This window comes from Arachis ipaensis, chromosome B10, assembly GCF_000816755.2.
Source record: "Arachis ipaensis cultivar K30076 chromosome B10, Araip1.1, whole genome shotgun sequence".
NCBI classification, from domain to species: domain Eukaryota; kingdom Viridiplantae; phylum Streptophyta; class Magnoliopsida; order Fabales; family Fabaceae; genus Arachis; species Arachis ipaensis.
This window is the reverse complement of record NC_029794.2, coordinates 2550279-2577551: the sequence shown is the minus strand read 5'-3', so window position 1 is coordinate 2577551 and position 27273 is coordinate 2550279. Positions and strand designations below refer to the sequence as shown.

Here is a 27273-nt window from a genome sequence, read left to right as displayed (position 1 = left end):
AAACTCTGCAACCTATGATTTATATTACAATAAGTACTTATTTTATTTGGTATTGGTTTGGATGTTTTGGTAGACTAAATTAAAGTTACAAAAGTTATGTTCTCTTCTCTATCACGATGAAATCAAGCTTTGAATTCTCTTATTTCGTTTTAATTTTACCGCACTCAACATGTTTGATGAATTGCTTTAACTATATTTCTGGTTGGTTTTATACTTTCTAGCTTTTAGAAACTTATTAAGTTGATTGCATGTGAAATTAGAATAATTGGATCATAGTAATTAAGAAATTTTAGCTGTACAAATAGCATCTTTGCAGAAAACATGTTAGCATGATGATTGCACTTGCATTAGTGTTCTTCTGGTAAATGTTTAAACTGTTATTGTGAACTTCTTAATTTGCTAATTGTTCGTGTTCTTGTGTTACCTTTTTTTTGTTGTGATTTTCTGTTATTGAATTTCTTAAGTTGATTTGCTAAATTGTTGGGCTGCTGTTATTCTAATTTGTCAAATTGTTCGGTTGCTGCGACTTCATTTGTTGGATTTTCTATTTAGGTCTTGTTCTTGTTTATTTGCTAACTTGTTGCTGTATATTTATTGTTTATTCGCTGGATATTGGTGATCATTGTATTTGAGATTGTTTACTATGAAAGTTAGATGTGGTGTTGAAGTCCATGATTAGTGCATCCCTTTGATTTAAATTCTAATTTTGTTAGGACTTAATGGGTTGCATTGGTTAAACACTAATAAATATTTTATGTATGCGTTTTGATTTTTTAATGAAATATGATATGCCTATGATAAGGGTTTTATAGACAATTAGGAGGTACGTTGTTAGTGAGTGAGAACTATGGTAATATGTATGCGAAATGATAATTGAGCTCATCAAGCATTCATTCATTGTTAAATTCAATGACATGAAACCCAGTACATAGTCTGAGTTCCTTGAAGACCTCTGTAAACAGGTTTTTTCATCTGATTTTATGTGCATATCATCCATGCACTAGTTTTGGTTGTTTATTCTGATTAAAAAGGCATTAAACAGCTGGCTGTGCATGGTTAATTTGCATATGTTTCTCCCTGTGTTCCCGCATGTTGCTGAATTGGTAATCAATAAATTCGCATTTTTGCTGTAAATCGGTACTTTAATAGGATTTGTTAAATTTGTTGCTGTAACTAGCACTTGTTGCTGAATTTATTGCTTCTCAGTCACAGAATCAGAACAGAATGCTCAGTCAGTGCTTGAATAATCTTTGCTTGCTGATTGTATTTGATGATAAATTTTAAGTTGATAACTTTTAAAATTTACATTTGCACTGCCCATGTTACTGATTCACTGTTCTTTCAGTTCTTTTTGTTGTTGTTAATCATCATGATGAGGTTTATTAAAATTTGAACTACCTATATTACTGAGTGTTCCTTCAGTGCTTTTGCTTGTTGTTACTCATTGTGGTGAACTTTGTTAAAATTTGCACTGCCTATGTTACTGATTCACGGCTTCATGCCTCTCGTAATTATCAATGGCATGAACTCCGAACCAAAGCCCCAACTCTTTGTAAAAAATTGTAATGAAAGCTTATTGGGACTTTTTCTTCTACTTAAGGTATGAATCAGAATGATGAGGCCAAGTTGTGAATACACTAGTGTCAACGGACCATAATATGTATTGAATTTGTGACATCAGAAGGGTGTAATAATAACAATAATGGAGTCATGTTACTTGAATATTGAGGTTTAACATTTAAACTCTCAGCTTCTCAGCCCTGTTTGATTCTTCATCTCAGTCAATTGAATCGAATCAACCATGCTTTCTTTTTATTTTTCTCTTAGTTGATTCTTAATTTTTCTAATGTATGTAGCTTTCTGAACCAGGTGGATCAGATTATGTAGTTTTCTTTATTTGGGATATTTTCGGAGATGCATTAGAAGAGCTATTTTATTATTATGGTTGGTATAATAATATTCACATGTTCTGTATGCTTGTGATTGTTTCGGTGTTGATGGTGGCCCTCTTATCCAACTGCTCTTGTTCTGTAGTATGCTTAATTTTATAAGTATTAAGGTTAGACAGATATTTTGTGTTGTATGCTGCTATAACTAAACCCTAAAGAGTTGGTAGAGGATTTGAAGAAACTTGTAATTGTATAGTATTCATTTATGTGTGTATTCTAGCCTGAGTTTTGCGCTGTTGATGCTTGTGGTTACTAATTCTGAAATTTTAAAGTTGTGCTTGATTTTTGGTTCTGAATATCTTATCTTCTGTGACTAAGAAATAGGAATAATTTGTTTTGGTTAATTACTTAATATTGCTCATAATTTTTGTTAGCTGTATTTTGAATTTTGTTTGTGTGACTTAGAATCATTTTGTTTGAAATAAAAAACCCCAAGCCTTAGAGGGTAGAGAAGGAAGAAGAGGAATTGGTTGAGAGATACATTGAATCAATCACAATGAGATGATTCTGTTATGACATGAGGTGAAAGCCAAGTGAATTACAATGAGAAAGGAAATTACTATGATAAACTAACTAACATAAGTTGTTAGCATGTACTCCTTCTTACTAACCTCTAGCCATAACTAAGCTAATTTTAACTAATTTGTGCTGACCCATTACTAACTATAATTAAGAAAGTCCTTACTAAGATATATACATACCGTAACTCCTATCATTATCTCTAATTTTCTTATTTTTTAAGCTATTTCTTTTTTCTTTGATCTTCATCATCTCTAAATTATGCTTTCTAGAAAACTGCTGTTGCTGTGCTGATTTGACCTTGATCACTAATGCTAAGTTTGTCTCTGAAGTGTAGAAATTTTTATGAGTGTATAACCTTTGTGAAAATATCATCCACTTGCACAGTTTTTGAGATTTGGTATATTCCGATTTCTTTGTTATTTACATGATTTCTAAAAAGATACAAGTATGTCTTAAAATATTTAGACTTATAATGTAAAATAGGATTGACAGCTAATAATACTGCACTGAAGTTATCACAGTATATCATTGGAACTTCTATTAAAGAGATATTTAACTCATCATAGTTTTTAATCAGATCAATTTTTCTACTATATCTACTATACTCCTATAGTATCCTTTTATACTTGTCCTAGTCACAGTCGTTAACTTGTTGATGCCTAAGACACCAATTTTGAATCAAGAAATACACATTATTCAATAATAGACTTTTTATCATTAAGATCCTTAACCTAAGTTGTTCATGATTTTTAGTTCTGCATGTCTTATTTTCTGTGACTGGGGAATAGGAATCATTTATCGTGGTTAACTACTTAACTTTGTTCATGATCTTCGTTAGATGGAATTTGAATTCTGTTTGCTGTGACTTGGAATCATTTTGTAGTATTTACAATTCTGAAGATGCTGTACTCATCAGCGAACGTCTGGTCTATGAAGATATTTATACTTCTTTTCACATACGGAAATATGAAATTCAAACTCATGTGACAAGCCACGGTCCTGAAAAAATCACTAAGGAAACCCCACACCTAGAAGCCCATTTACTCCGAAATTTAGACAAAAATGGAATTGTTACCCCCGGATCTTGGGTATTGAAACAAATACACCAATCACTTTTAATATAAGAAGTCGAGTAGGCGGATTGGTGCGAATGGAGAAGAAAAAAAAAAGTTTTTATATTGGTTTATTCTAGCCCGAGTTTTGTGCTGTTCATTGTTTGCTTGATGTCCTTTAATTTTGTTCTGAACTGAGTTAATTGGAATTGAAGTATGTAATTGGCATAAGAGTAGATTTAATTTTGATCAGACACACCTTCGATGTTGTTGGGTTATTTTTCCGAACTTTTCATGTTATAGTTGCTGATGTCGTGTTGTTGTTGGTGTTTTCTTTTGTTTTTTTATTTTATCTTCTTGCAATTAATTAGTGACAGAAAGAGTAAGCGTTGTGTACCAAATATTAAAAGATGATTATGTGGGATTATGGAAAGCATTTGTCAGCGAGTTGCTGTATAGAAAAACAAAAAGTTGGTAAGCAATGGTTGCTTTGTTGAATTGGGTCCCTGCGCAAGTAGATGGAATTTGACTTCAAATCTGTGAAATTAATATAATCCACTTATAGTAATTATAATCTTTTCTTGTTGTTATAGTTATCTTTTACTTGAGCTCACAACTATAACATGTTTTGGGTAGACGTTTCTGTTTCTGAAACGGGAAAATCCTTGGTTTTTCAGCTGCTGCCTTTGCATTTTATACTGACTTTAACCTATTTTTTTTGCTTTTTTTTCTAATGTTTTTTCTTTTTTCTGTGCAGGGGTTTACCTTCATGACCCCACTGCATTTCTTGCAGCTGTTGATCCTACTCTTGTAACCTGGTTGGAGGTAGTGTTAGATATCAAACCAGTGGCATTACACGAGGTCTTACAATACTGTACAACAAACAGAAAAGGTGCTGTTATGCTGGTTTGAAATTTATCTTCAACTATTTGCATTTTGATAAAAGAGATGTCTTGGAGCAATGGTTGAGTTATCTTTGTATGACCTTAAGGTCACGAGATTATGTCGTGTAATTGGTCATGGATGCATTTATTATGTTAGACTGTATAAATTACCTCCTCTAGGAATGGTGCTTTTGCACGTGGTTTTTTTTTTCTTTAATTTTTGCAGTTTAATCCAGTATATATGAATTCGTTACTTGATATAGATTAAACTTTTCCAGAATTGCAAAGGGTAAGATTTGGTAAGAGTTTGAAATGTATTAGACATAAGAATGCCACACTCTTCTTGTTACTAGCTGATGTTATGTATACCTAATAATCATCTTGCATGTTAGAGTATGAGATCCTGAAAACTGTAACTATATGAACTCTTTTCTGAATCTTGGGCACCGATATTATAGTACACATTTTCAACTAGACAACATACTATATTCAGGCAGTGAGGATATTATATGGAGTACGGACTATGACATTATTTTGACTCTTTCATTCCTCTGATTTATTGTATTTAATGTAGTTTTACATATGCTCTTACTGAGAAAAGAAATGATATTTAAAAATAAAAAAAAGGTGCGGGGAACCTGGGACATGGATGCGTCTTAAATTGATACTCCGTTGTCTCTTATTTGAATTGTGTAGAACATAGATTTATTGAGGACTCCATCGAATTGTTTATTCTAGGAAAGAACAAAGTATGGATCTGAAGTCTGATTTATATAGGCTTGGATGAAATAAATGTACATAATTTTTGGATATTCTAAATAACAGTTTATTATTGGTTAGTGATGTTTTATGGGATAAATGTAGTTGCTTGTACTAACTGAACTAAATGCTATACATGTTGAATCTGGATATGATTTAATGCTTATTATTATGGATGTTTAGTTTTAGTTTGAGTTAATATCTTAACTAAAATAGGACAACTTTGTAATTAAATATTTTTATAAGAGGACTGGATATATAATTTCTGTAAGCATTAAAAAAGTTAAGTTATATTTTTTTATCATTTTGCAGAAACTCAATGCACCTCAGCCCCATTCCTCTCTGAATTGAAAGAAAAAGGCAAATCAAGCTCTACCCACCCATTTACCGAGCCCCGCTTCCCGCAGCACTGCAGCCACGCCAACCACCGTAGCCACCTCAATTTTGGTGAGAATGTCATTCTATTTCGTACAGACCATTACAAATGAAATTCTAAAGTGATGAAATCATTGATGCTCATTTAAAAAAAAAGTAATCTAAATATATGTTGTTATGCTTAGATCTTTAAGATACAAAGAAGATAGTCAACCAAACGAGGGACATAAAAGTAAATACACTTGGATGGATTGTATTAAAAACTTTTAGTTCCTTAAAAGGTGTTGCTGTATTTTATGTGAATTAGTGGTAATTTTTGTAGTCTACATATCTTTGAAATGTTAATTGTGTCATGATGTGTTTGTTTTTTTTATAAATTGGAGGTGTATCTTCGTTTTTGGGAGATGGATCCGTCGGATAGCGATTTTTTCGGATCAGACTCCGATGTTGGGTTCCCTAGAGGAGACGATCCAGACTTTTTAGACGACGATTCAGAGGCTGATGAAGATAGACCTTAAGATAAGAGAATAGCAGAGCTGTCACGAGAAGATATCATGCAACTTCAGTTTACAGATGAGGAAGCTGTCTATCGATTCTACAAGACTTATGCAATGATGCACGGTTTCGCTGTGAGGTTGGATGAAGTCAGACGCGATAGCGATGGTTCCGTAATTATGCGCCAAATTGTTTACAATCAGGCGGGCTCAAGAAAGGAAGAGGTTGAAAAGGACGAAAGAATCAGGGACCACCGACCCCTAACTCGAAGTTGTTGCCCGGCTAGAATTCGTGCAAGACTAGATAAAAAATTCAACAATGGAAGGTTGTTTCGTTCTACGAAGAGCACTCTCATGAATTAGTTGCTCCACTCGACGTTAGCATGATGCCTGAGTATCGCACATTCAGTGTATCGGATAAAGCTCAAGCGAAGAATTTGCACGACATAGGCATCAGGACCTGTCACATCTTGGGATACTTGGCTGCTCAAAAAGGTGGATATGCAAACTTGCCATTCAACCAAAAAGACATGTACAACCTCATTACTCAATATAGGAAGGAAAAGGTGAAGGGTGGTGATGCAAATGCTGCAATAAGCTATCTGAGAGGTAAAGCTGGGAACGATTCTTATTTCTTTGGCAAGTACACATTAAGTAATGAGAATCAATTGGAAAATTTGTTCTGGGTTGATGGGACTAGCCGCATTGATTATGAGTGCTTTGGGGATGTGTTGACGTTTGATTTGACTTACAATAGGAATGTCTACAATAAACCACTTGTTATATTTTCTGGTAGCAATCATCATGGGCAGACCGTCGTATTCGGTTGTGGTATTCTTGTTAATGAGGATATTGGTTCATACAAGTGGCTCTTGGAAACTTTTTTGGAAGCAATGGGGAGTAAACACCCTACGGCAGTTGTCACCGACGGAGATCTTTCAATGAGAGAAGCAATTAAACAGGTCTTTCCTTCTGCAACACAACGACTATGTGCATGGCACTTACATAGGAATGCATGCGAGAAGGTTAAGAACAGTGGATTTCTAATGGACTTCAAGCAATTGATTTATGCCAATGTGAGTGTTGAAGAGTTTAAGGTCAGGTGGGAAGACATGGTGGCCAGGTATAACTTATCAAGCAACTCTTGGGTCGTCCAAACCTATGAGATGAGGAATCTATGGGCTCTTGAATATTTGAGGGACCAATTTTTTGGGCGAATCAGGACAACATCCCAGTGTGAAGGGATTAACTCTCTAATAAAAGCATATGTGAGAAAGAAAGATACCCTTCTTGAATTCATCAATAACATGGAGACCGTGGTTAGCCATTACAGGAACAATGAAAGAGTCGCAGAGTTCAATAGTAAATATACCGCTCCAGTACTTGTGACTTCTTTGCCGACACTTGAAGATTTTGCTGCAAAGACTTTCACTCGTAAAATGTTCCGGGAGGTCAGGAAGGAAATTGAGGGTGCTTGTGCAATGAATACAGAGTTGGTAATTCAGGATGGTGGAAAACTATACTTCAAGTGTAACATTTTTGGAGTGCCAGAGATTCATCATGTGGTTGAGTTTGACAGAGTTCGGGGGATTCTCCGTTGCGAGTGTAAGTGGTTCGAAAATAGAGGAATTCCCTGCATGCATATATTCGCCTGCCTAAAGCACCAACACGTTGAAGTTATTCCAGAAAGCTTGTGTGCAAGCGTTGGACGAAGAATGCCTAGAGTGACTTCATGAAGTCAAACGTCAATGATCCAAGTGATTCTGATAAGGTACTAAAGTGTCGTTTAGGTGTGTTGGGTGCTGAGTGTTCTAGGTTGATGGATTTGGCCTGTAAGAATTCAAGTGACTTTGTGGAAGCAATGAATAGTGTTGTCGACACAATTACAAAACTCCAAAAGCGAGGTGAAAATCCACGTAACGCTAACTTAGACGATGACTGCGTTGGTGACCCATTGGTGGTGAAGAGTAAGGGAGCTCCCAAGAAAAACTCAAAATTCAAGCAACAGAGAAAGTGTTCAAACTGCGGTGTGACAGGGCACTACAACAAAAGTTGTCCTAATGCTCCTGGTAGAATCCCAAAGGAGCCAGTAGACGATGATACAGAAACGAATATCAGCAGCATCCTCCCTAAGGTATCTCATACTATAACTATGTCTAGACATTTGTTGTATGCTGATCCGTCATATTGTGTTATGGATTTATAAAATATGTTACTCTCATGCATTTGTAATGGATTGTGGTGTTTGCTTTGTGATCAGCGCAAAAGACATGACAGTGTGAAAAATCAGCATAAGATGGAAAAAGATAGTAACATTGGTGGTGGAACAGCACCAACCTCAGCAGCTAAGTCGGCTTTTATTGATCAAGTGAAAACATCAAGTCTTGGTCCCAATATCCCGGTTTGTGCGTCTACAAGTAACGAAGAGTCCGGGATGGGTTCCATACCAGCTGGGTCTTCTGTTGTGGCCCCTGAAACTGGAATGGCAGCTTGAAGATGATTCAGATTTTTGGATGATTGGTTATTTCGTTCCATTTACTAATTACCTTTTATTGATGATTGTATATTTTGCATTCATTGATTGAATTCACATTTATTGAACTAGGAAGATTACGTCATTTTGCTCATTTACTATTAAATTTGTAGAAATTGCTTTTCGACTTATTCTATCAATAAACGAATTTGAGCTTAATGCTAGTTCATTTGAAGTGTCCCCATGTACTGTAGTAAGTAATTACGTATACGGATGTTAACCACCAAATTATAACTACAAACGCTAACTCGTGTCTTCTATTTACTACCGTGTCTTTCCCCCTTGCCTTTGCTGCGTTTTTTATTTCTATAATTCTTTTTCTCTCTAAAAAAGATATTCATGTTCAGAATGACTATGTTAGTTTTAAAAAAGAGTTGAATGCAGGCCAAGGTAGCTACTGAGGAGTTAATCATTGTTCCAGATAATTTGTGGGAGAGATGCAAGATTCTGTTTACCCCAACTGCAGTTAAGGGATATCCATTCTACTTATATTGACAACTCACATTTGTATTTATATTATCTTAAAAGGTGGATACCTTCTTCTCAGCAATACAGGGCTTCTTGGTATTGTTTGCTTATGCCACTCTTGCCACATGTCAGTTCTTAAGTTTTGTGAGGTAGGTAAATACTTTCACCGCATATGCTACACTATTTTGTTGAAAATTAGCTTCGCCAATTGGCCTCCTTGAAGAGTTAACTTAGTTTCCTATCACGCTTGACATTTATACTTAATTTGTTCATCTGATCCAATTTTGCAGCATGCAGGGTTATATGGCATCAACCCAGTGGATGCTGTTCAAATGGAGAATGGTGAGACCATTGCACAATGGACGAATTTATACCTATTAAAGTTTGGGGTAAGGTGATGTTACACAATTTAATGGTTGATGAGGCATTATGCAGAGTTTTTATATGGCCTGCTCTATCTTTTGCTTATTAATGTTGGATAAGTTTTCAGTTTTCAGTAAAACAGTCATTTCTTTGCTGGTTTTGATTTTTCTGTTTTGAATACTTTGCACATATTAATGACTGAAAATGAGTAAATAATACTTGTACATATTTATCTCCCGCTTTTTTCGTCGTTCCCCCTTCCTTCCTTTCTTGAATTTCGTTTTCCTATGATGCAAAAGAACTAATTGTATATCCCTTATTTACAACAGTCACTTCAGTAGCCTTCTGATTTGATGCATCTTTTTTACTGCTATTTACTTTCACTTTGTATATCTCTCTTGGCTCTTTCATTTTGCTTTATTTTTTTTTTTACAAAAGTGAATGCTGTATGTTTTGTTCCATAAAATTTAATTCACTAGTTTGAAGCATATATCTTTTTTAGTTGTTGATTCTGAACTTAAAATCATGTATAATAAACTTGGTGAGCATTAACATCTATCTTACTTTTGCCTTCCTCTGATGGTATGGTAAACTGTGGTCTTGGCCATCCTTTTGAGAACCATTCTATATTGTTATGTTTGGCTAGAAGACAGTTGAGATGATCGACTGCTTGGTTTTTTTGTGGCTTGCAAAACCTGACTACTGAATAAAGAAAAAGTGATTTTGTATGAGTTCTATTTTTTATATAAATGAAATAGCTAAAAGCTGACTTCTCCCCAGAGATACTATTTATCAGCTTCTAAAGATGAAGAATCTGAATTTTTTTATTTTTTTTGTTTTCTGTTTTTGGGGGATATTCTGACAATTCATATTAAAATTATTTGTCCCTGCACCGCAGTTTTTGAAAAGCAAAAAAACCAGAGGCTTTGATTTATGGAATGACAAATTCAAATTTGAAGGGTTGTAACTCGGAACCTCCGATTTGAGGTTTTTCTTTTTTCTTTATTTATAAGGCTGGAAAATTGCCGGGTTAGTGTTGAGGTTTTAAAATATAAAATAATTAAGAAGCTCATATGGTCTGATTTGTTTCTAACCGTTTTTCAAATTTCACACCCCAACATAACATACAATGAGCCAATAACAACCTATAAGTATAACACCAACGTTTCCTCAATATGTAAATTTAACAGTGGAAAAGGATAGTATATAAGTAGTAACAAAGGAATACAGGATGAAAATACATACTTTTTGCTATATGACAATCATATAATGTTACAAAATGGAAATTTGACAACCAAAATAATCAGCAAACCTCAGCTGATCAACACACTGAACAATCATTTTACTGGTTTTTTTCCTTTTTCCATCTGAAAAATTCAGGTCACCTCACTACCTTGCCAATAAATGAAATCATATACTGCTATTACAATCGAAAAGAATGACAAACTTACACCATAATACCCTAATAAAAGATTTAAAAAATATACATATAACAATGCCTTCTACAATGACATCCCAACTTCATTCAAAATTGACATGGAAATGAAAACATAATCCAATCTCAGCAACCATCAATGAGCTATTCAAAGCAGCATGGAGGGGGAGAAAATAAAAAAAATATGACAAAAAATCCCTGCAATCAAAGAGATACAATGTCATCATTGACATTATATAAATACAACTTAACTGAAAGGATTAGAAGAAAATAAAATATTGAATTATATGCACTATCATGCAATCCAACAGCAATAACAAAGTCTTATTCTACTAGGCGAAGTCAGTTACGTCATGGAATCTGACATTGACCAAAAATCAAATCAAGTCATGAAGAATTATGTCATTTCAGAAGCCAATCCTATTTTGCACATAACTATGAGATGCAATCCCTGGTTTCTGCTTTACTCTTTCTGTTTGTGATTGATATTCTCTTATAATTTTCAACTAGGTAAATGCCCGCGCAATACGCGGATTGTTGTATCAAATATATAGCATTTTACTTTATACATATTTGTAAAGAATAAAGACATATTTTTATTATTCATAATTTCAAAAAATCTAATAAATAAAAAATATAATTCTAATTTCAATTCAACAAATTATTTTAAAAAAATTCTTATGTAATATATCTTTTAGAAACGAATTTTATATAATATTTTGGGGTGTCAATTTTAAAAAAATAACAAATTATAGTAACCAATTTATATTTAAACTAATCCAATTTTACGAAAAATAATGAATAATTTTATTATTCAAATCAATAAATTTATTTGTAAAAACTACAAAAGTAATACCTTTTTCTTTATATAAAATTATTAGAATTAGTGCACAAAAAACATAAATATATTTTTCGCTTCCTATTTTATTAATGTTTTATATATATTTAGTTAAAATACATCAATCATGTAAATTCTCTTGTAAGTCGGGTCTTGTATTAAAGTTTGACGTATACAAGGCCATGAAATCCCTCAAAATGTTTTCTGTTGGATAAATAATATTGTTCTTCCCCGTAAGAAGCTTTTCAGTTAGCTGCGGAATACTTCCTAACATCCTACCAAAGCCTATTTCTCACACAAATCTCCATATAAAAATAATTCAAATTTGAAATATGATGATCCTTCTCCCATAAATAATACTAAGCATGTCTTAGCTGACCTAACGTCTCTGGAGCCTTATCAATAACTCATATTGCTTCTTCAAAGAAATCTCAGGTAGTACTAAAGACAGCAACATCAAATTATAATTCAAGGAAACATGAACCTAAGCATTTGTCAACTAATCACAATTATCCAGTCAGTAATAGTTACTATAAGGTCAAGCACATGCACCCCGTGTTTCCATACATGCGTCTCCAAAGCTTTTTTACTGTCATTTCCACCACAAGAATACATGTAAAAACATCTCTCAAGTTATGAATGGGAAAATTATCATTTCACTGTCCTTGTAACCGCAGTTTCTCGCCACTTAACAGGTCTTGCTTCCAAATTGTGTTTCTCAGTTGTGTGCTTGACCACTTCCTTATCCTCCTCCTTAACATGACTCTTCACATTCTCCTGCACATGATCCGTCTGCACCACCTCCTTGTGCACAACCTCCTTATCCTCTTCCATCTTCTCGTCACTTTTCTGGTGATGACCTTTCTTCTTCTTTAGCTTCTCCCTCACCACTTTTCGCAACCGGGCAACTGGAGGCTCTGCGATTGTAGCCAAAGCAATCTCAGTCTCATCTATAGTGATGCCCTTTTCTTCCATTGTAATTCTCAGACTATCCTGGATCTCAAATGCTGTAAGGTTATTAGGTTCCCAATTCAAAACAATCCTAACATCCCTCATTGCCAAAATCCAACCGATTCAATGCTGCGTAGCACTTTGCCCTCTTCAACATAGCCCTGCTATATCTAGGTGAGACTTCTAACGCCATATTGCATTCGTTGATGGCATGAGGGTACTCCCCTAGTCACATTTGCATGTAACAGACGGCCATACTTGTGTGAAGGTGTGCAGCATCAATGTGACTCTTAGGCGGGAGCTTCAACGCCTTCGCAAACTACAACATGGCAGCTTCATGATCATTCTTCTGATATAGCCTGTTGCCTTCTTCCTTGAGCTATTGTGCCATGTTGATGAACATGGCAGTGTCATCATCAAGGGCCTTTGAGGCGCTACGGTCCATAGTCTTATTAATAGCAGGAACCTTAGCTTCTTTTGCCTTGGGACTTTCATGATCTTTCTTTTTCCCTGTTGGCTTCCCCATAATTGGTCACGCAAAAACCAGTAAAAAATTTCCAATATTGGTCTATACAAATCAATCCAAATTCCCAATAAAAGTTGTAAATTATTATTGCAATCAAAGAACACAACAAAGCAACATAAGTGAAACAAACTAACAAAAAATATAACTTTAAAGCAATAGGAGAACTTGGATAGAAATTCCTATTTCCTGATGATTAATCGTATGACAAAATTGATTCAGAAAAAGGGTAAAAATTAAGAAAGGATTAGGGATATGAATATACAATTACGTGTGATATTTTATTGAATTAGATTGGATTCCAACAAGATGATGATTGGCGGTGATATTGATTTTTGTGGCTCTTTCTGTCTTTCTTGTTTTCTTCTTTCCCCCTATGGCCAAGGGATTGTGTTGTGTTTCCCTCAGGTCAACATTGAAAGAAGGAGGATAAAGGAGAAGAAGAATAATTTATTATGAGTTGACCTATAATTAAAGTGGATCATTTTCCTGCCAAAAGGTACTAATTCAGGTTTGATACAAAACCAAATGGTGAATTTACTTCTTTGGAAGAGCAGGGATACTGCCACTCACATATCTTACCATATGAAAAATAAAAACATGGAGATAGCATAGCATATTGATACTGATGTCAGAGTTGAATTATTTCCCTTCCATTGTCACGCCAGTATCTTCCTCACATTAACATTACTCTTGATTGAAAATTGACAATACGGATCGACATATAGAGAACTACTTATTCCCTATATCTGAGATTTATGTATTACGAAAATGCTCATCTCTAAAACATTGAAGACCACATATAATTTGATTGGTCCTTGACCACGGAATCATATGATATATTAAGCTGATATCTGAGGCAGCGTGATTTTCAGGATGACTAAAACAAATTCAGTATATAGCAGTATACCTAATCAACAAAAAAATAGTGGTATAACATACGATAATAGGAGTAGAGAATCAGAAGACCTGTCTTCTGCAGAAGAATGAATCCACCACTCATAATAAGAAATCATCCAAAATCTGTTAATTCCGAAGCAGACAACCTCTTGAACTGCCTGCCACAAGCATGATAATATCAAATTATGATATTAAAATTGATGGACTACAACAAGTTTTAAAACTGAACACAACAATTGGGATGAACAAGAAGATACTATTCAAAGTACAAGAACAATTTCAAGAATCATTGCGAGATTCAGCACCTTTACCTAGGGTTACACAATTAGACGCAAATTCTGATCGGTCAAGAATAATTTTAAGGAACATCTCTTAAAGATGTTTAGCCATCTTAATCTGCAAGAGGAAGAGTCCAATCATAAACTTAAAAAAAAAAATTTATTATTATTTTTTTTTTGCTTAACACAAAATAAAATGCCATTTACCTCATCTTTGTCGAATTCTACTACTCCAAATGGAACAAATGTTGATATAACATATCTACCATCAGCAAGATGAATATCAAGTTCCAGTTTCTCAGCCTCTGCTGGAAGACATGTCATGATGAATAGACCAAACTTTTTGTAAACCCTATCCTCTGGAAATGGGCAAAATTTTATGTAGCATGAGTTGGGATGAACAAGTTTCTCTTCATTTTTCCAAGACTTTCTAAAGGGAGAAGAAACTAACATCTGACCTAATTATCCGCTTGACTTGTCATCTGCAAAAAAGGGGGAAAAAGTTAAATACAACAGGAATTCAAGAAAGAGAATACCAAACCCACTAACGTGAGGAGCAGTTCGAGAAGAGGGCCACTATGAACAACGATGACACTCCTGGGAGTGCCTATTTGAAGGAAAGGCTGAAGATAGGGTCACAAATAATTTTTGGGGGGTTTCTACCACCCAAACTATTCAGAACAACAACCGCTATCAGTTAAATTACAGAGGGAGTAGAGTTTTTGTGTAAACATGCGGGAGTTTTTTAACACCTTTGCTATATAATTTCGGTAAAATTGTAATTATTTTGTAGCGTAACTCCTCATTGAATTATGAGGTTGCAACGTGTCTTCTTTTTAGTTTACAATTTTAGTAAAATAAACGGAAACAACACACTACTATCGACAAAAACAGCAGAATTAGAAACAAATATTTAGAAACGGTCTATAATATAAAGTCTTACTAAAATAAAATACCAAATCCTGTCAATGTAAATAATTCAAAGTATTTTAAACTTAGAAAAATAAATAAGACTCGGATCATGAACATAATAAATGGCTGCACTTCAGTTAATTTTGGTGACCAAATTCTTTGCGGCTTCGATGGTCTTTTCTTTGGCCTTATTGTAATTACTCAGCACTAAGTCTAAGGCCAATCGCATGCGTGTAGTATCGTCCACTGGCTGCATGTTGTGAAATTAATAGATTAGTGAATATTCTATTTAATAAGGATACAATATCAACAACTATAATATTATACTCACTGGTATGATAAATGAATTTCTGGTCTCAGCATATATCTGCCATCTAGCAACCCACATTCCAGAATCAAACCTGAGGCACACGAATTAAAGTATTTGCTTCACTTTCATTAGAAACTTATTTGAATTTGCTTAAATTCATATAGTAACTTGTCTTACGAGTTCTCCTGTTGTGGAAGATTCTGTGGATAGTATATCCGAAATTCACCGAGTTGATATGCAACTTCATCCAACTCTGACTTACCCGCTATTCTCTCATCGGCCAAATGTTCATGGATCATCCAGTCAATGAAATTTGCCTACATTGACAGGAATTGTAATTATAAGTAATTGTTGCTGAAAATTAAATGAGTTATTGGCGACAAATTCAATTTATAAGCATGAATAACTCACTAGTTGTCGAATCTGTCGATCCCTTATGGTTTTCCTTGGTCGTTGTTGCATCGGATCTATACATATCAACTTCCTCTTCTTCACGTCAACACATAATAAGTACCAGTGTTTAAAGAGGTCCTTAATTGGTACATAAATCTAAAAATCACAAAAACCCAATATTATAAAAACATATAATGGCAAATGAAAGTAGATGGGTAGGTTTCAAAGTTAAAACAAATACATTAGCTACCTTTGATAAGCTGCTAACATCAGATAAGTATGCTGAATGGTTCCTTACCACCTCTGATGGTGGGTAGAAAAAGGAAAGTGCTTGTTCCTATCAAGTTTTACAGTCAATGAAAATTATGATTCACTTTGGTTGTTTTATTAAAGCATATAGTAGACCTTGAATTCATATGACTTACGGAGACCCTAGGCGGAAGAAACCATATCTTTGGACCTCCGGAACGGTTTTTTTCATCATGAGTCATTTTGCATGCAACCATTGTTAATATCTAGCAAGTTTAAAGGTAACAAATAAAGTTAGTCTCAGAGGTTTGAAAAATAAAAAATTTAACGAAAAAAATTTGGAATGTTACATCAGCATCTATCTGTCGCATAGGCTTAAGTGCATCGAATGATCTTCTACAACCATCCACACCTTCGTATATAAGTATTTTCTCACTGTTGTAAAAATAAATAGATAAATAAATAAATAATCTTACCACGTGAAATAAAATATTTAACAACTTTTATCTATATGTATATTAACAAGATACTTACTCGGGAGAGGCATTAGCATTATATAAGTATATAGCTACCATTGCTTCTTCTTCATTGACCAGCATATCTCTGGGGATTTCAAACGTCAACTGAAATAAAAATAATCATGAAATCATAGTCAAATTATTCATAATGAACATGTTCTTAATAAAATAATTTTTACTTACTGGTATTGTCAACGAACGCCATCTTTCAACTTCACATTTGACGACATCCAACCCACACAGTTGTCCATCACGGTTAGTCGCCTGCATATTAAATGTATACATTACAAATATTTATTTTGATCATTTTCAGTTTCATTAAACACAATTTCGTACTGTTCATATGTTACTATATTCACCTACTATTAAGTATGAAATTCGCATTTGGCAAACTTTAGTAATCCTTAAAACAGAGATTACTAATTCTACTTACCCTATTGCCATTTGCTTCTTCACCTCCAGCAGTAGACATTACGGTGTTTGCAGGAGGAGTTAATGTTTGGGCCAAATTCTGAAACTCTTGGCGTATCGTTATTTGTACCTCTTGTTTCACTCTCAAAATCTTTGAATCAATGTATTCAATTAAACATTGATACATTGGTTCTGAGAGTAAATCTAAATGTTGATTGCTGACAAATAAATTGTCGAAGGAGGCTTCTGTGTTCTTCTTGGAAAGACTTTGGCTACACAAGTGCGAAATTAAATTATAGTTAAAAAAATTTTTTTTAGACTGTCATACAGGTCTCTTCTTGTGAGAAAATAACAAAAAGAAAAAAATACCGTAACAAGAATCTAGTTAATATTAATTTACTTGACATAGGATTAAATTGTAAAAAATAAAATTGATAGTCAAATACTAAACAAATAAGATTAAGACAATTGACTTTTATAAAGCCGAAAATATATAGTTGTTAATTTTAAATATTTATTCATGGTTGATTAATGAATTTATGCATAAAATTTATTAAAACGGTTCAAATTTATTAAAAAAAAGTGTAACCAGCAAATCCATCCTGTAAATTCCGGTTGATTGAAATTTTGCAGTTGATTAATATGAAAGTGTTTCTTTAATAATGACTAGTGGAATGAAACATCTTACGTTTTCAAAAGATTAAAGAGATAGTTTACAAGATTTTTTGCACAATGTATCACTCTTTTATTCGTCATTAATATATAAAAAAAAACTAATTAATTATTTAGATTAACATAATATTACAAATATTATTACAGTTAAAAACTTAAGGTGTTAATTAAGTAATTAATATTATACTTATATAAAGTGCTATTTTCTTATCAAAACCAAATGTTATGATAAATTAATACACAGTATAGTCCGTTATAAATTTTTGTTCATAAAATTAAGTTTTATGATAAAGGAGCCATAATAATTTTAATAAAATATATTATAGTTACAATATGATATGAATTAAAAATATTTTTAATGTACTCAAACATATAATTATTTATATAACATGGCTTAAAAGTATAACATAGTTGCTGAGATTATCATAGTCTAATTTTAGATTGATAAAAAAAACTTAAAAGTGCTCTATAAAAAATTTATTGTTACTGAAATTTAAGAATAAAGAATAATTAGTGAATTATTTTCTGGACGTCAAATAACTAATGTATAAAGTAAATTAAATTAGGAAGTCATAGCTGTGATTAGAAAAGATTTCTTATAAAATCAATTTTAAGAAAATTTGTTTATCAATATACATAGGCTTTTTTATATAGACAAATATCACAACTATATTATTTCCAAAAAAAAGCATGAAGATAAATGGTTCCGAAAATTCACAAAAGCATAGGCGGCGCGTCTGCGAATTGAATTTACACTCTAGTTTAGATGTGGTAGCCATGAATTAGGATTGACATGAGCAACAGGCATTTCTGGCACGGCACCTACGCAATAAATGGGGAGACCACAGTTTGTGGCGGGCTCCAGTACAAATGACACCTCCGATAGGGCATCCCCGAATTGGAGTGTAATTAAAAGTTAGAGGTTTCTTTTCACTTGAGCCGACCCTAACATCTATTATCATAGACTTTCACTACATATTTCCACATTATTATTTTTAATACTGATTTAACAATGGGATGCTTTTTAATTGTAAATTATTCTAGTATTAAAAGTGTGATGATCTTATTTAGGAAGTAGAAATCGGATCGTCGGATTTGAGTTTAAAAAATTAAAAAAATTTGGAATATACACTCCGAAATGTAGATCTGTATACTCCAATTTAATAAAATTTTTTAAACACATATCGAAAACTATGACTTGTGTATCCCATATTTTTTTTCAAACACAAATAAAAAAAAAGTTTCAAAATCTAAATTCATGAAAACAAAATAAATATTTTCAATCAATCCTGCATTGCAATTATTTGAGTCTTCCCATGTTATTTCGCAGGCCTAAGTAGTTAAAGTTTAGATTAATTTTTGTAAATAAATAAATAAGTTAACAGTATGTTTAAAACAGGAAAATAAAATTATAAAATTATATTTAGTAAATAAGATATAAACACATATATGATATTTAGAAACATAAAATTAATATATTTTGTATTTTTTTATACGAAAGACGTGAAATATTAATTAGGATATCAACTTAATTTTTATTTTTTATTATTCTTATCAATTGTTTATAATTAAATTTCTTGTCATTATATATATTTTGTAAAATTTTGTATGAAAAATAATGATAAATACACTTTTATATTCTAGTTTTTATGTGTAATTTATTATCAAATAAAATATAAAAACTGAACACTAAATTTTATATTTTTATTCCTTATGTTGCATTGTTTTCATGATTGAACGTAGCTTTGTATATATTTTGTTACCATTTTTTACCCTCCCAAGTTCCATTAATTAACAGTGGAAATAATTTTACATTATCGGTGAATAACAAACAAATGAGAAATATAACTTTTATCTTCATAATAACAAAATTATATTTTGAAAAGATTAATGATTATATAATTTTATATAATTTTAATAATTTAACCATTAAATCATATGAACATAACTAAGTTTATACATGTTTGTATGTAATCTAATAATATTACCATTAGGGTGTGTAAATTTAACCAGTTATGCGTGAAAATTTAACCATTAAAATTTTGAATAAGAATACTAGTATATAATCTCATACTCTATTTTCTTGGTCGTCCCTTTTGACTTGGACTCCAATTCGTGAATGTTTCACTGGAGTTGGTAATGTGAAAATTGAATAATATTAGAAATACCTTTAAATTGAGATTTACCTGGAGGATATGTCACAAACAGCATCTTGTGCGTGACCTTTTTTTTCATATCTTTTTTTTGCGTTGAGTTTACTCTTCAAACAAAGTAAAAACACGTAAATAATGTCAGATTGAGTTTTAAATAAGTTAATCATCAGTTACAATTTTATACGTTAATACTAAGACGTAGACAATAAAATACGAAGCATAGTATGGAACGAATAAAAATTAAACAAAAATTAAAATGAAATAAAATTAGATACCAAAAAAATTAATAAAAAACTTGACGTTACGAATCTCTTTGAACTGCTCCTAGTTGCACGACCAGTCATGCTGTCACTTTAATGGTAATGTGAATGCTAAAAAGGGTGAATAACACAGAAACATAAAACAAGTTGTTAGGGAGGCCTGAATAGTAGTGACTACTCTAACAGTTATTTATAATGTTTCCATTGTCGTTTGAAATTTGAAAAGATAATACTATCTAAAAAATAGGAGGTTTAAGTTAAATTTTTTTCTTTCAATTTTAAATTAATTCAACTACACATGTGGAATTTGTTACGAATTTTTATCTGATGGCCTTTAACAATATTCAAATTCAAGTTACTCTTTGCACAGGTGGCAAACCGTTTAAACTATATGTTAAAAATGTTGCCTTTCAAAATTTAATTTAAATCTTAAATATGTTTCACTAAGTTAATTTATAAAATTAATCTTAGCGTTTTATTTATCCGAAAAATTATAAACTAAAATTAAAATTCATAACTTGTTTTAACAGAATTAAAATAAAATAAAAAAAATAAGCCTTGAATAAAAATAAATGTACTAAAATTTGAATTTCAAAATAAAAAAATTACAAAAATAAATAAATTACTTAAACATTATTTTTTAAAGCACCTCATGGACTCAGATGAATAAATATTATATGTCAAATAGATCATGATATGTTAACACAAACATTATTGTCTCTATATTGTTTGAAAAATAATAAACCTATCTCATTAATAACAATATTATAACTTAAATATAAACGGTAATTGATATCATATATTGTGTAGGTACCTAGAGTATATTAGAAAGGTGTGTTTATAATTTAACGAGAAGAATTTGTCTTTATAAATTTCTTTTAACAAAAAACTAGCCTTGTTCAACTATTTTAATTCCTTTACGAATAAAAATATCCTATTAAGAAAATCTGTAAGATTAATTTACATCCAGCAAAAATATATGTGAAAAAATGGTTAGAGATTTTTGAATTTAACATAATTGACGAAAGAATTTATTTAATAATAAACCTATTTTATTAAAGCTTGAATGTAGACACCAATTATCATAATATATTGTATAAATATCAAGAGTATATTAACATAGTATGATAATAGTTTAAAGAGAAACATTATTCTGTACATTTAATTTAAGAAATCAGCTTGTTTAAATTATTCTGTAAGTTGATCTATTTTTAAATTTTAGGTTGAGAGTAAGTAGATTTTTTAAATTTCCTTAATAGTTGAAAGTGAAGTAGTTACATTTTTTTCTCGAGAGTCAATGTAAACTTTTACGGAACGTGAGTACGTGCATGTAGTTCTAGATTATAAGAAATAGGGGTAAAATAGAAAAAAGAGAATTGGATACTACATCTTTCATATTCCCATTATATATTGTTACATGTATGTTAAAGAGGAAAATTATTTGCTGGAAGATTTATTTTTAAAAATTACCGTGTAAAAATTATTTTGCAAACGAATCTATCTTTATAATTTTACGTTGAGACTGAGCGGTTTTTCTTTTTAAATCTCTTTTGATGGTTGAAAGTGAAGCAGTTATATATTTTTGTGCTGACTTAATGTAGAATTGACAGAAATTGGGTACATATTTCTAGTTTTAGATTATAAAAATCGGAGTAAAATAGGAAGAGAGAATTTGAGAACAGATTCTCCGTATTCTGATGGTATATTGTTATAGATAAAAAAAAATGCAATTCTGAAAAAAATCATGTTACTTTTTAATATTTAATATTATTAATGTGTTTTCGAAATGTTTGCACAAAATTCACCGTTGACTTAGACTTATTTATTTACGTAAAGTTTGTTTATGGACTCAGCAAACCTGTATAATTCTAATACAATTTGAAGTGTATTAGTATATTTTTATCTTTTGATAAATTTAATTTTATTTAAATAATTAATAATCTAAATTATAAAATTTGTAGTACTTTGTAATTAAAAATTTAATGATTTATTAAATTGCATGTGTTCGTATTATTGTACTGATGTTATTAATTTTATTTATTAGATTTTGTTTAAAAGAAAAAATTTACGGTTGTTAAATGTTAACTTACAAATAAATACATTTATGTTATTTTTAAATTAAAATTTTTTAAATAAATGTACTCTTATTATTTTAATTTTTTTTATTTAAATAAACATATTCGTATAATTTTAAATAAAAATTAGAAATTAAAGGTGTTACCACTAATCAGTTGAATCTTGAAGAAACATACGATATTCAAACGACGGTGTTGTACGGCCAATTCGATTGATTTACCAAGAAACACGAATTTATTGGTGTTTAAAGATGGATCAAGGACAAAAAATTGTTGATTAATGGAAGATGTGTTTCGTTGTTTCTTCTATTTTTAACATTATTAAATATAATATGTAAACCCCGCTAAAATCGGTAAATTATTAGTTAATAAATTGAATTTTAATTAGGAAAGCTAAAAATACAAAACTAATATCAAAATAGGATAGAGCTCGTCGAAACGAAAATTTTGATACCAATTTCTAAAATTTGGTCCAAAAACGGACCGGAAGGACCAAACCGGTTGAACCGGGGCCCAAACCGGACCCATGGGTTCAACCGGGCCCCTAACATAAATGAAGCAGCAGCTTCATCTTCTCCATTTCACCACAGCAACGAAAAACACAGCAAGGGGGAGAAGAGAAGAAACCTAACCCTCACCATTCCTTCCAACTACCATAACTTCCTCATCCGGGCTCCGATTGCCGCACCGTTCGCGGCCACGCGCTCAGCGCGTTGAGCTCTACCTTTCTATCCAAACAATTTCTCTGGTAAGCCTTCTATTGAATTCAGAATCTCTATCCCTCTTTCTTTGGTAAACTTGAAAACCTATAGTGAATCTTGTCCAATTTTTGTGTTCTAGGTTCAAGTTAGCTTCCGGAACTTGTGGGCTCAAGCTATTGAGCATATGGGTATGGTAAGAACACCCTAACCCTAGCTCAATCTTGTTTTTGGTAATAAAAAACTGAATTAGAACATATATATGTGTATTAGGTGTAGTTTAAGAGGGTGCTTATGCATTGAACTTGAATTTGGATTACTTGGAGCTTTGTTGGTGACAAGGCTTGCTTTGGGGCTGTTTGATTGAGCTTGGAGGGGCTGTGATTTTATGTTGAGAAGCTGCCTTGGGTGAATTAAGTGATCAGCCAAGGTATGGTTTAAGTTTCGCACGTTTAATATTTACGGTGTTGTGAAAACTTAGGTTAGAGGAACCATAGAATAAGTTAGATTGTTTGTTGTATTTAATGATTAGCCTTGTAATGTTGTTAGAATAGATTTGTTAGTGAATTTATACATTAGAATTATGAGGTGTGAAAGTTATTAATAGTGTGCTCTTATATTTATTTATGATGGATTAGAATTGGTGTTTGTTAATAAGGATGTAGAGTTGTGTTGTGGTGGTATTGTATATGCTGTAACTAATTATGTAATGATCGGAATTGTATGAGACCAAGTTTGGGCTAAACTTGGGAATATAAGAAACTAAACTGAAAAATTTGGGACCTTTTTGTTAAATATACAATTTATGGCAAATTTTTAAAGTTAGGTTGTTAAATCTGTCCAGCAGCAGAAAAGATCAAACAGGGCAGCAACTTGTTTGTCTTGCTGCGACTTCTACGAGTTGAGTTTTGGAGCGAAACCAATTTTGTTATAAAATTTGATTAACTTGCTTTATTTCACTAAAATTTCAGAATTTTAAGAGTTGAGGATTGGGAGCTGTGAATTTTTGAATATTGGTGGTCAAAACTGAAAAGAAACAGATTTTAGCAAGCTATGCATCAACTTCCAATGCTTGTAACTCTTAGAATTAAATAGAAATTGGGTTGCAACCAAGACACACTTGTTTCTAGATGAGCTAGTGGTTCTCAAATCAAAATTTAGCTTAATTGGAGTTTTGTAATAAAAGTTATTCCAATTGAAAGGTACTAAGCTTGTTGGTTTTTAAAACAGATTTTGTCTCATTTTTACTTAATTTCCAGGTAATGTAACTTTTTCATTAAAAATGGTATTGACTCAAAACCAATTGAGAAAGAAACCTGGATGAGTAAAGTTTAACTACACTAATTTTCAAAGTCATTGGATTTAACTTGGATTTTATATTGAATTTTGAATATCACATGTTGCTGCTGTTTTTTGGGTTTTATGCACTGCAGAGCAGTCACGGTTTTTCCTTTATTTCTGAGGCTAGAAAAATCAGAAAATTATGATATTTAGTTTGTTAGAAAGCTTATTTCAATATGAACGCCTGGACATAAAGTTTGTGCAATTCCGAGTTCATTTGCTATATTAAAAATAGAAAAGAAAATAGAGTGTTGAGGATGTCTTAGTGATAGTCATGAGTTCGAGAAGTTAAAGTTCAATCCTCGTGTGATGTGATTGATTTAATGTTAGAGTTGGGTTGATTTTAAGATTATTCGATATTAAGAAGGATGAGAAGAGTTTGATAAAAAGTTTGGTCAGGACCCGGAAAGGGTAATCAAGATGAATTATAAGGGAATAACGATGAAAAATGTGAAAGGGAGGTTGTTAATAAAAGGAGTTAATATGCCATGGCTTGATGAATGATTAAATAATGATTATGACTATGAAATGGCTTATGAATAATGATATCTGAGATACGAGTTTCCCTGGGTAAGAACCGTGGCTCGCCACCACGTGTTCCAGGTTGAATCTCGATACTCTGTTGACTTACCATGCTGAGAACCTCCGGTTCTCATTCCATATTGTATTGTTATTTTTCAGATGCAGGTCGAGAGGCTCCTCGCTAGGCATCTGGATTCTGGAAAGCGAAGTAGTCCTTGGGTGTATTTTGGTTTCTATTTGTATATATGTATATATATGTGTAGCTTACTCTCCAAGTAACTTATGTATGCCGCTCCTCTTAGAGGTTGAGGGAGAGATAGGAGTTTACTTTGGTATTTTGGTATATTTTGGGGACACTTATCTATGTTTATATGTATATATGTATCCTCCGGCCAGCCTTAGCTTCGCAGGCTGAGTCAGAGGCTAGTTATGCTGTTCCTTGGCTTTTCTTTATCCCTTCGTTTATTGTTTTATCATGTTCCTATTAGGTTTCTTAGCACGCAAGTAATCCTATTCCTTGAGCGTTGCGCTTTTTTATTTTGCGATTTTTGTTTACCCGCTCTGTTTCAAGGCTCCTAGTATATTATTTCTTTCAGTATTATATGTATATCCTTACTATTAAAGGTCTGTAATACCACACTACCTCTGTTCTATGACTTAAGCATAAAACACTGTGTAGTAGGGTGTTACATAATACATGAATAAGAGATAATAATTTATAAAATAAAAGATAAAATTAATAATTAAATAGTATATAAAAGATTAAATTATATTTAAAATTAAATAAGAATTATGTAACAATTATTTAAAAAGTTTGACAAACGTATTTTGTTACTAAAACTATCTAATAGTCCAAGAATGAGATATTCTAACCAACTAAATTGTCCAACGATATCTTCTACACAGAGAGGATGGCTCATGATCAACGTTAATCTCATGATCATCGTTACTCGTAAACGAATCTCCAATAGTTTAAAAAAATACCATCTAAATTTTAAAATTAAGAAAGTTACAAATTCGATTTAAAAAAAAATCAAATTTTAAAAAGAATTAAAAGCGATAGTTTATCGTTCCAGCATTTGTTGGAAACGAAAATTTAAATAAGATTAAATATGTGTAAAATGAGTTGCAAATAAATGATATACCTAAACTGAAATTTAAAAACTAAAATTTCCAATGATTTATAAAAAAAAGTCCAAACCGTATGGTTACAAATTAAATATTACATATGTGGTTTCAAAAATTGAAGAATATTAGATGTATAGGCGTAATAGAATAATATTAATTATCGCTATCAATTTCTGTTATTTTTTAATTAACTACGATATATGAAAACAATAACAACAATACCATTTAAATTTTAAACTAAAGAAATTCAGCAATTCGGTTAAAAATAAATTCGATTTAATGCTTTTTGAGTTTAAATGCATTATTTTTTTTCTCTTAAATGGTACAGAAACAACAAATATCTTTTTTCAAACTAAATCATTATAGCCTCCAGCGATTTACGCACGTGTCTCTATGCACATAAACTGCTATTGCCAGTAGCGGTTTATGGCCAAGCATCGATAAACAGAAACTACGACTTTGTTCTAGCGGATTATGTGTTCCCCCATTTGCATGTAATATGCAGCTGGCTATAGCGGATTATGTGTTTACGTAAACCGCTATTGCTAGTAGCAATTTCTAAAGATATATTAAAAAATGTGTTTGCGTCTTTATATTGGAATAAGATATTTTTGGATAAATTTAAAAAGGGAAACTATCACTTAAATTTAATAGTTTAGTGTATTTTTTTCAAATGTGGTTGACATGATGTAGATTGAAAACAAATTGAATTCTGTAACTTTAAATTTGATTTGTTCAAAATTCAATATTTGAAATTTGAAATTTTGAAATCTACTCTATCAGTAGCCCTTATAAATTCGGAGCACATGGATCTACTCTAGTCAAAAGTTTTTATAATTTACCTATTCATACGAGAAAAAATTTAGTTAATTTTAGCTTGAATTAACTATTATCACGAAAACATGTCTTCGAGGGGGAGAGGTAGGAGGCCGAGCAAGGAAAGAGCTAGATATACCATCAACGTAACAAGCGAATCAACGGACAGCATGAACAAGAATAAGACAAAACAGAGGAAAAGAACACTAAAACAAATAATAGATACATCCTCAAGGTAACCGGTCCAATTTTATTATACAACTAAATATTTTCTTTATAGTATAGTCGGTTTATTTGAGTAATAGATGTACGTTCAATTTTGTGTTTTTTTTAACATTAATTTAATTCTTAATTATTATCCCGTAATATTTAATATAATAGGAAAAAACCTGTTTTATTATTTATTAGTACATATTTTTAGTACAAGATTTTAAACAACCTATGAAATTTTTGTAGATCAATTTTAATTATAATTTTTAAAACGTGAACCA

General features: G+C 31.8%; 1 protein-coding gene and 2 long non-coding RNA genes across 4 annotated transcripts; 2 read left to right on the top strand and 1 right to left on the bottom strand.

Moving 5' to 3' along the window:
* Positions 6096–8529, top strand: LOC110267887 (protein FAR1-RELATED SEQUENCE 5-like). Its single transcript, XM_021113737.1, has 4 exons — positions 6096–6209; positions 6362–7640; positions 7826–8169; positions 8296–8529. The coding sequence occupies exons 1-4, from the start codon at positions 6096–6098 to the stop codon at positions 8527–8529; spliced, it is 1971 nt and encodes a 656-aa protein (XP_020969396.1).
* LOC107624331 lies at positions 12111–14961 on the bottom strand. Of its 2 annotated transcripts, XR_001616845.2 has the most exons (4): positions 14783–14961; positions 14532–14683; positions 14358–14442; positions 12111–14204 (listed from the first exon to the last, which is right to left on the bottom strand). It is a non-coding gene; the product is annotated as an uncharacterized LOC107624331 (long non-coding RNA). The 2 variants fall into 2 exon arrangements; XR_002355998.1 differs by having other exon boundaries at positions 14532–14961.
* LOC107622869 lies at positions 22773–25333 on the top strand. Its single transcript, XR_001616284.2, has 4 exons — positions 22773–23025; positions 23118–23171; positions 23249–23405; positions 24998–25333. It is a non-coding gene; the product is annotated as an uncharacterized LOC107622869 (long non-coding RNA).

Excerpts from the sequence above, each read along its gene's own strand:
- LOC110267887 (XM_021113737.1), top strand. The coding sequence starts at position 6,096 with ATGCAACTTCAGTTTACAGATGAGGAAGCTGTCTATCGATTCTACAAG. Across the intron at positions 6,210-6,361 it reads GACGCGATAGCGATGGTTCC|GTTGTTTCGTTCTACGAAGA; the intron begins GTAATTATGCGC and ends CAACAATGGAAG. Across the intron at positions 8,170-8,295 it reads TCAGCAGCATCCTCCCTAAG|CGCAAAAGACATGACAGTGT; the intron begins GTATCTCATACT and ends CTTTGTGATCAG.